This window comes from Asparagus officinalis, chromosome 9 (genome assembly GCF_001876935.1).
Source record: "Asparagus officinalis chromosome 9, Aspof.V1, whole genome shotgun sequence".
Classification (NCBI taxonomy): domain Eukaryota; kingdom Viridiplantae; phylum Streptophyta; class Magnoliopsida; order Asparagales; family Asparagaceae; genus Asparagus; species Asparagus officinalis.
This window is the reverse complement of record NC_033802.1, coordinates 33,930,747-33,941,305: the sequence shown is the minus strand read 5'-3', so window position 1 is coordinate 33,941,305 and position 10,559 is coordinate 33,930,747. Positions and strand designations below refer to the sequence as shown.

Here is a 10,559-nt window from a genome sequence, read left to right as displayed (position 1 = left end):
TCATCTTCTGCTTCCTCCTATCAATGAGACCACAACCTGGCACTAAGCCCGGGAAGCAACAGCTTTTTGGCCTCCTGGTTCTTTCTTTCCTGAAACTTGAATCTCTGCTCGGAGTCACTTCACTGCTCCAAACCGAGTTAGTTCCAGAGTTATAGGGACTTGACTCAAATGACCTTGAAGGTTGGTTATTAGAGAGTTTATAACCATTTGCCTTTCCATTTGTTTCAGCATTTTGCTTGTTTTTTTCATCTTGGACGGTCTCTTGGAGAAGGTCAAAGAGTTTCTTCTTGCCAGCAGTTGGTGAAGGCTCAGATTTTGGGTCTGGAAATGTTGGGAGATGTAGGGATTTGTTTGCTTGAGGAGTCCCTGGAGTACTAAAGTAATGCTTTGGAGTGCTACCTCTTGAAGGCGTAAGATCTACAATAGAAAATGAAATGGGTGTGAAATGATTCTAAAATATAGCATCTTCAAATTCATATTAAAAAGTATGGGTAAGCACAATACACCCCTATTTTATGTTAAAATTCCTAAACTATCTTATCTGCACTCACACCCCCTGAACTGGAGAATCTTCCATTTGACTGGGATGTCATGCAAAAATCAAGTGACCTTAATTACCTTTGGCCCCCAAGTTTAACTGAAAAAGGAGTAATGCCCTATAAATTAAGGGCAAAAAAGTAAATAGTGTTCGGGATTCAGTATGAGTAAGTGCTGATAAAATAGTTGATGGGGAATAACTAATAAGTGGCCAGAATCACCATAGTACATGGGGTGCATCTGCAGCTAACCCTAAGACGTAAGATAAAATAATATGATAGATAGAATTCATACCTCCATTCACACTGAAGAAGTCATCTTCACAGTCTGAATCTAACCATGCCTTGGAATCGAAGAAGATTTCATCTTTACTACCTATTACATCAAACGATATAAACTTGAATTCGGAAGGTATCACCACGCTATGTCTAACTACTTTTTCAAGGAGAAAAATACATGAATAAGAAGAAAACTCAATTAGAACCTGAGATAACATTAATAGGAATTATTTATTATTAAAATCAAAATAAAAAAATTCAGAAATAAAATGTGCATTTTGTTGAACTTTCTTAATCTTACTGTAGATATAAATTGAAGACGTGAATTTATAGAGTTTGAAATTAAAAGTCGACAGTACTATATATATGGTGCCTTATACTACCCTCATCTCAAACATTTGACTATCTCGAGCTTTTTACAGTATGTACTCATTCACGTATTAATGATAAGCTTGATTACAAACCATAATCTTAAATTCTTAATAATACTCACAACTTTTGCGGGAGATTATCCATACATTACCCCCGATAACAATAATAATAAAGGAACAGGTGAATAATTACACCAATCCATATAGTTTGGTTTTAACTATATGCTAATACTTTACTCGACACATTTGAATTGTTTTAAACCAATAATCTTATACAAAGGCCATGACTGTAAAAGGCAGAAGCATGACATTTAGTTAAGGGGTCACCAACAAAAACCAACGTCAACTTCAGCATCGGCTGAGCTAAGCTAGTCAATCAACCTTTTTTTTTTTTTTTTACTATTCTTGATAACTTTGTTCCTTATCAACTACAATTAACTATAGTCAACATGACAAGAGAAGAAACAATGAAGGCGACACACCATCATCCAACAAATATTAAAAGGAAAAAGAGGGACCAGTCAACTTCTTATTAAACAGATAATTGGTGACACAGTGCTGTACTTTAAGTTAAAAACAAATAAGAACTTAACAAAATACTCCCGTCCAACAAATTAGAATTTATAGAAGAGGAGGATGGAGGAGATTAGAGTTAGGGTTAAGGGTTAGAAGGAAGAAGATGGGGTAAAATGGGAATATCTGATTTTTAGCGGGTAAACAATAAAATTATGTGTGACATTGCAAACATGTTAGCAAATAAAGGTGGTTTACATCATAAAAAAAACTTTAAAGATGGTAAGTATCAATTTTACCGGTAAAAGTAAATGTGATTTTAATGTGAAAACCCTAACTTTTGAGGATCAAATGATTTTTTTTAAAATAATTTGCAAACACCATGATCGTTACCTAGACAAACTACCCTTAACTCTATATGCAACCATTAACTATATACTTCTTAAGATTCAACTACAACAATTTGAAAGAAGATGAGTGCAAAAAACAGAAATATCCAAAGAAGTGTTAAATATCAAAATTACTGATAAAATACATCCAATACAAGATCAGCTACATCAGAATATTCCAATTTCTATAAATTAAAGTACCAAGCACTTAATCATGTCTTTAACACGATCACAAATTATTAATCTCCATTCTACATGACTTTTCCATGCCAAATTTACATTAGAGGTAAAAAAAATTCAAATTTCTGCAAATTGCTAGTATCAATCACTTACCAACAGCTAAGCAGTAAAAATAGAAAAAAAATCCCAAAAATACTTCAAGGAGATCACTCACCGAAACCCGAGTACCTAAATCCAGAATCTACAGCCGGATTCCCCTTAAATCCAAACTCTCCAACTGGGTTCTCTCCGCTGACGGTCTTCTCCTTGGGAGACGAAGAAAGGAAGAACCTTTTGGCCTTCGAGCCCAAACCCAGGTGAAATCTCATGGTATATATATGGCCTTAAAAAAAACTCTGTTTTCTCTGCGAATTTTCGCAGGGAGACAGAAAGAGGGGGAGGGGAGAGGACAGAGGAGCCGATCACTTGCAGTTAAAGGGAGGACCTTGTCATGGCAGAAGGGGAGAGAGGCTTGAGAGAGAGAGAGAGAGATCAAAATCAAATTGTGATTTTATTACTTGAAGGGAGAGGTGGGTTTCAATTAATGGCTGGATACACTGATTGGAGAGGGTGCCATTTTCTATTACTATTTTTTTTTTCCAATCGGTGGGTCCCCTTTTCGGTTCATGGGGGAATCAAATTTCTTCCTTCCTAGCTTCTACGAATAAAAATTTCTCTCTTTCAGAGTTTTTGCTTGGTAGCACTTAATACTTTCGCTTGGCACTTGCATACTGTCACATATTTTTCCATAGCATTTGTATGTTTCTAGCTATTTAAAATTCACACATCAGTAATATTTATCATACAAACATGAAAATTTTTATCTAAATAGTTCTATATGATACACATGTTAATTTTGATTCTTTTTTTTTTTGGCATAGAGTTAATTGATTCTAAATGCTATATAAGAACATTCGAATGAAAATGTTCACGTTTCCATAATGAAGGGTAATTACATGCTATATAGCTTAGACCATGCTATAAAAAACAAATGAGGATATACATGTGCAAATTGAGTGTAACAAGTATTTACGTGCTTTTTAGCCCTTTATTTATTTCTGGATTTGATTAAGTGTATATTTTGTGCATATTTCTCGCTCTTAAAAGAATTTGATCTTCCTCCTATTACCATAATTTATTATTATTATTTATTTATTGGACCCTAAATCATATATATATATATTTTAAATAAGCTCTCCAAAATCTCATATATTTTAAATAATTCTCCCGAATCTCTAAGTTCTCTTAAACATCCCCCCTAATTTTCATATATTTAAATAAAATTTTCAAATCTATAATTTCTCTTAATCAGTCTTGTTCGTTTTGCCCTCTTCTTTCTAGACATTTCCCCTAAAATCCCTCATGCTGCTTCTTTCCCTTCTTGTTATTTATTGAAAAGCCTCTATTGCACTCTGTATCAGGTATTAACGACAACCATCTAAGGAAGATGGCAGCAAAACTAACATGATTAAGATATGCACATAATACGTATATGCTTCTCAAGTGAAAATCAGAGAGGCTATTTTTTTTTCTTTCCTTTAGCAAATTAGAGTTATATTCTGAATTTTGATATTCTTAAAAATATACAGTTAGAGAGTTTGTAAAGACGTATTGGTATTTTATTTAAGAAAAGTAAAATAGTTGTTGTTGTCCCCACTATTTGAGCAGTGAATATTATTTTTCTCTGATAATGTTCATCATCGTTGACATCACGTTCATAACAGTGATTCATACGGGAGCGTTGCGCACACAGAATTTTTTTGAATGGCGATAGAGTTGTGACAATGAAAATACTATATGTACATTAGTATTCTGGATTTAATTTCTTGAACTATGTAGACATGTTTGAAACCCTTACCTAGGCCAAAGGCCTATGATGTATATTTATAGATAGTCAATGTGAATAGGTTGAGTACCCAAAAGTCACCCCCACTTAATGGGGTGTTACACCATCATAATGGGGGTGTGAATGGAGGGATAATGAGGGGGAGGCCAAAGGCCTCCCACATCTCATAATACTCCCTCTTATCCATCCATTACCTTGGGTTTAGCTTATGAACACTTCAGAGTTCGTAAAGCTAATGGGGTGGATACTTCTGGATCCAGAGTAAACTTGTTTGCCTCGTTAAAACCTTAGCTGTGGAAAACCCAGTGGGAAAAAACCATCAGCCTAAGGAAAAAGAGTACAACCCATAGGTTACTCCCCCTGAACCATACAAGCTTCAGGCTTGTAGGTCTTTCAGATGTCTCATCCCTATTCCTTTTACAAGTTTTACAAAAGTACATCTAAGCAGAGCCTTAGTGAACAAGTCAGCTAAATTATTACATGATTGGATCTGCTGTACTTTAACTTGCTCCTCCTCTTGAAGATCGTGCGTCCAGAAAAACTTGGGAGATATGTGCTTCGTCTTGTCACCCTTGATGAAGCCAGACTGAAGTTGAGCAACGCAGGCTGCATTGTCTTCAAATATAGTAGTTGGCTCAAGGTCACCAGTCTTCAGGCCGGTAGACACTAAGATGTGCTGAATGACAGAACGAAGCCAAACACATTCTTTGCTGGTTTCATGGATCGCGAGGAGTTCGGAATGGTTGGATGAGATTGCTACAGTGGTTTGCTTGACAGACCTCCAGGAGATGGCCGTACCACCGAATGTAAACACAAATCCGGTTTGTGATTTCTCGGTGTGGGGATCAGACCTGTAACCTGCATCTGAATAACCAATTAAGGTGGGAGACCCACCCTTCGGGAAATATAATCCCAGGTCTATAGACCCTTGGAGGTAGCGCAGAAGATGCTTAACTCCATTCCAGTGGCGCTTTGTGGGCGCTGCACTGTATCTGGCTAGTAGGTTAACTGAAAACGCTATATCGGGACGCGTACAGTTAGCCAGATATAATAGTGCTCCAATGGCACTGAGGTAAGGTACTTCAGGACCTAGCATTTCCTCCCCCTCTTCCAGCGGACGGAAGGGGTCGTTCTTTACATCCAATGATCGAACAACCATTGGTGTACTAAGAGGATGACATTTATCCATTCGGAAATTTTTAAGTAATTTCCGTGTATATGTGGATTGGTGTAACAGGATACCACCCTTAAGGTGTTCGATCTGTAAGCCAAGACAATACTTTGTTTTGCCTAGGTCTTTCATTTCAAAAGTATTCTTAAGGCTTTCAGATATCCCAGCGATCTCTGCAGGAGATCCAATGAGATTTAAGTCGTCGACATAGACGGCGACTATAATGAATCCTGTTCCCGATCTTTTTATAAAGATACACGGGCAGACTTTATCATTTGTGAATCCTTGCGTAGCAAGGAACTCACTTAGTCTGTTATACCACATTTTCCCCGATTGCTTAAGACCATATAATGATCTTTGAAGCCTAACAGAATAGACGTCCCGAGGTCTATCTGCTATCTCTGGTGGAATTTTATATCCTTCAGGGAGTTTCATATAGATATCTTTATCTATATTGCCATATAGATATGCAGTCACAACGTCCATGAGCTGCATTTCTAGGCCTTCCAGAGATGAGAGGCTTATTAGGAATCGGAAGGTATTCCCATCCATAACCGGAGAATATGTTTTTTCATAGTCTATTCCCGGTCTTTGGGAAAAACCTTGTGCTACAAGCCGTGCTTTGTAGCGCACAACCTCGTTGTGTTCATTTCTTTTTCTGATGAAGACCCACTTATATCCCACAGGTTTTACACCTTTAGGTGTTTGGACTACTGGTCCAAAGACTTCGCGTTTCAAGAGTGAGTCCAGCTCTACTCCTATTGCCTCGTTCCACTTTGGCCAATCGTCTCTGCGTTTACATTCCGCTAGAGACCGTGGTTCGATGTCATCGTCGTATTCAGTGACGTGAACGGCAATATCGAACGCAAAGTCGTCGTCGTCGACTGTGCTTTTTCTGTCCAGTACCTCCTTAGTACGTACAAAATTTAATGATGTTTCTCCTATTTGTTCCTCTTCAGGGGAATCTAGGAGGGGAGAGGAAGCTGGTCTGAGCTCAGTATCCTGTGTTGGGTTCATTTTTATTTCTCCAGGATTTTTTCTTTTACGAGGGACTTTGTCCTTCGAACCTGGTGGGCGTCCTCTTTTCAATTGAGGTACAGCCGTTTCTGCTGCCGGCGGATTGCATCCATCTTTGGGGATGTCAATCCTAGCTGGCGTGTTGACAGCAGGCACGTGTGATCTGACAATCTTCTGGTTATCAGTGAATTTATCCGGAAGTAAATGTACTGTATTCTGAAGATGAAGAATCTTCAGGATCTCATCTTCACATTGACTAGTACGCGGATCATAATGAGACAAAGTCTTGGTGTTCCAAGAAATGGTCTTAGAAGCGTCAGGCTTCCTGGACTGTGTGCCAAGTTTAGGAAATGAATCCTCAACAAATTCACAATCATCAAGACGTGCTTTAAATGCGTCACCCGTCTGGGGTTCAAGGTATCTTATTATAGAGGGCGAATCAAACCCTATATAGATACCCAAACGACGCTGTGGACCCATTTTGGTCCTTTGTGGAGGAGCAATTGGGACGTAAACTGCACAACCAAACACTCTCAAATGTGAGATATTCGGAGGTGCACCATAAGCAAGCTGCATTGGTGACAAAATATGGCCACCAGAGGGTCGTATTCTGATAAGCGAAGCGGCATGCAATATGGCATGACCCCAAGCCTCAACAGGCAACTGTGATTGCATCAACAATGGACGAGCAATCCATTGCAATCTCTTAATTAGAGATTCTGCTAACCCGTTCTGGGTGTGAACATGTGCTACAGGATGTTCAACTTCGATGCCAGTTGCTAGGCAATAGTCTTGAAAGACTTGTGAAGTGAATTCTCCCGCATTATCAAGACGTAATTTCTTGATTTGATTATCGGGGAAATGAGCCCGCAACTTAATAATTTGTGCCAATAGCTTTGAAAAAGCTAAGTTGCGGGTGGACAAAAGGCACACGTAAGACCACTTGGTTGATGCATCTATAAGTACCATAAAGTACCTAAATGGTCCACTTGCGGGGTGAATAGGCCCACAAATATCGCCATGTATTCTCTCCAAGAAGCTAGGAGACTCTAATCCCACTTTCAGAAGGGAAGGTCTCGTGATCAGTTTACCTTAGAAACAAGATAGACATGAGTAATCACCCTTCTGAAGAATCTTCAGGTTCTTCAGGTTGTGTCCACTTGATTGGCTCATGATGCGGTGCATCATTGCTGATCCTGGGTGACCCAGTCTGTTATGCCAAAGTTTAAATTTCGGCAAAGAATGGCACTTCTGGTGCATAATCATGTTAGCTTCTACTGGTTGAATATATGTATGATAGAGACCCGACGGGAGTCCCTTGAATCGTTCTAAGATAGTTTTTGAACCATCTTTTTGACGAGTTACATACAAATACTCATCCTCATTTATTTCATTGGTTTCTAAGTGATATCCGTTTAAACGAATATCCTTGAAACTTATGAGGTTTCTATTAGATTTCGGAGAGAATAATGCATCTTTTATTATTAGTCTCGTTTTATTTGGGAGCAATATCATTGCTTCACCAAATCCTTCTATTATATTAGATAGTCCTGAAATCGTAATTACAGGATCGTCATAATCATATAAGCTATTGAAATAGCTTCTTTCGCGAAGGATTGTGTGCGTCGAGGCACTGTCCACAAGGCACTCACACTTCATCTATAACATGAATGCAATATTTTAATCTAAAGAAAATAACTATCTTTATTGAAAAGTAAATTGCATTACATGGAAAGTAAAGAACTAAAGATGAAAGTACTATGAGAATTTAAATGCATATAAAGATAACATGGATCTAGTCGAGAAGATCATCCATTTCGAAGTCATCAGCAGTGAACTGAGTAGACGGCTGCTTTTCCACCAGATTTGTTTCAACAGGAGACTTCTGGCTCGCTAGATACAGATCTTGGAGGTGTCGCGGAGTGCGACAGTTTCTGGACCAATGTCCAGTCATGCCACATCTGTGGCATTTGTCCTCCCAAGTGTTCTTGGGAATGGACGACAGCTCAGTGGTCTTCTTCTTCCACTTCTTCTTTCCCTCACTATTGCTGCTCTGGGGCGGGTTGTTTTTCTGGGGTGGACATCTGGCCTGCCACTTAGGGGCTTTCCCCTTGTTGAATTTACCCTTATGCTTTTTCTTCTGCTTCTGGGAAGAAAACATGTGAGCTTCGGGTAGAGGAGCTGAGCCTGCAGGGCGTAGGTTATGAGTGGCCAAAAGCAATTCTCTGTTTTGCTCCGCCATCAGAAGGGTGGAGTGCAATTCAGAATACTTTTTGAACTTTCGTTCGCGGTACTGTTGCATGAGGATTGCATCCTTCTCGTGGAAGGATGTGTAAGTCTTCTCCAACATGCGTTCCTCCGAAACTTCTTCACCACACAACTTCAGGCGTGAGGTGATATTATGAAGTGCTGAGTTATACTCAGCTACGGACTTAAAGTCCTGAAGTCGGAGGTTTTCCCACTCATAACATGCATGTGGGAGGATTACATCTTTCTGATGTTTGTATCGGTCCTCAAGTGCAGTCCACAATTCCTTTGGGTCCTCTACAGTCAGGTATTCGGCCTTCAGGGTCCGATCAATATGTCTCCTGATGTAGATAATGGCTTTCGCCTTATCTATATCAGAGACGATCACTGTAGTAGCAACCTCAGCATTATTTACAGCATTACCCGTAACAGTGGCCGGAGCCGGTGGAGCAGGAGTTGAAATTGTGGCTAATAAGCCCTGGGCACGTAAGTGGAACTTCAGGTCCACATGCCAACTCAAATAATTCTTGCCAGCAGCGTCTAGGACTTCGAAAATCAACGCTCGCTATTTTAGCCATTTTATCTATGCATTTGAAAGACATGAATTAATAATAAGGAATTAAAAATTCATGCAATAAACATGTTGCGTGGATCAGCCCGTCACCAAAAAAATAAAAAGTGTCCAAAGTCCGATTATACAGTCCAAAGATAACAAAAAACATAAAATTAAAATACAATTTGGAAAACCCTAGGGGCTCCCTGCATTTTGCAAAAATACCTTCGTCTTCAATGGAATACACCGGTCTTTGACTTTTTACAATTATATCCTCACTACAATTTCTCTCTCAGAAGGAAAAGAAAATGCAAGGAATTTAAATTTGGTGACAAACAGGCTGATCCAAAAACCACAACATTATTTATTTAAACATCCACGCAATTTAATAATAATATATGCAACAGGCATAACAAATTTGGACAGTAAACCCTTGCTTTCTTTGAAATTTTTTTTTAAAACTTCTTGTTGTTTCTATGCGATACTGCCTACTTAATACTTTTAATATCATGTCAACATGAGCACATAAACATTTCTGTTTTTTTTTTTGAATAGCAATTAACTAATAGTATTAATTACTAGTTATGCCAATAAATAATGAAAGCAATTAGATTAGATGAACAACAATAAAATTGCTTAATAAACTGAAAAATTCCCGAGTGAACAGTAACCCTCGGTGAACAGTAACAATTTTTTTTTAATTTTTTTTAATTTTCCAGTTGTCATATATTATTCTACGGATTATAGTAATTACCTCTAGATCAAAGATCTAGGGACGATCGATACTAAAGATCCGTAGAACGCTGCCTCCTTGCGATGATCCGTCGAACGCTCCCGCTGCAACGAACCAGATCTCAATGCGCAAAAGAGGAAGGAAATATATTTTTTTTTATGGCTCAGGGATTCAAGAACACTTCGTGCTGATAACGTGTTTGAAACCCTTACCTAGGCCAAAGGCCTATGATGTATATTTATAGATAGTCAATGTGAATAGGTTGAGTACCCAAAAGTCACCCCCACTTAATGGGGTGTTACACCATCATAATGGGGTGTGAATGGAGGGATAATGAGGGGGAGGCCAAAGGCCTCCCACATCTCATAATAGACATGATTTTTTTTTTCTCTCTAAGTTAATTAGTGAACAAGAAAATAAAGGCATGATCCGCTCCTGATTTAAGTAATACATTAGTAACAATCTCATTGTAGTTGTACTTTACTGGAACCTATGTTGAGTATATATATATATGCAACTTAGAATTCTACTTTATACGCATTTATCCAATATATTAGTGGATGAATAAGCCTGAATTATATTAGATAATATTTACACTGTACATAGTCAAATTTATACTCTATGCTTGGCTCTCAACAAAGAAATTTATACTCTATGCTTGGCTCTCAACAAAGTTGTTCTCCTT

At 38.3% G+C, this 10,559-nt stretch overlaps 1 protein-coding gene across 1 annotated transcript; it reads right to left on the bottom strand.

The window, feature by feature from the left end:
• On the bottom strand, nt 5-2,865 carry LOC109823352 (uncharacterized protein At3g27210-like; the record flags this gene model as incomplete). The annotated part of the gene is made up of 3 exons (XM_020389632.1): nt 2,483-2,865; nt 832-912; nt 5-417 (listed from the first exon to the last, which is right to left on the bottom strand). Coding segments are annotated over exons 1-3 (648 nt in total), but the record flags the coding sequence as incomplete, so codon positions are not given.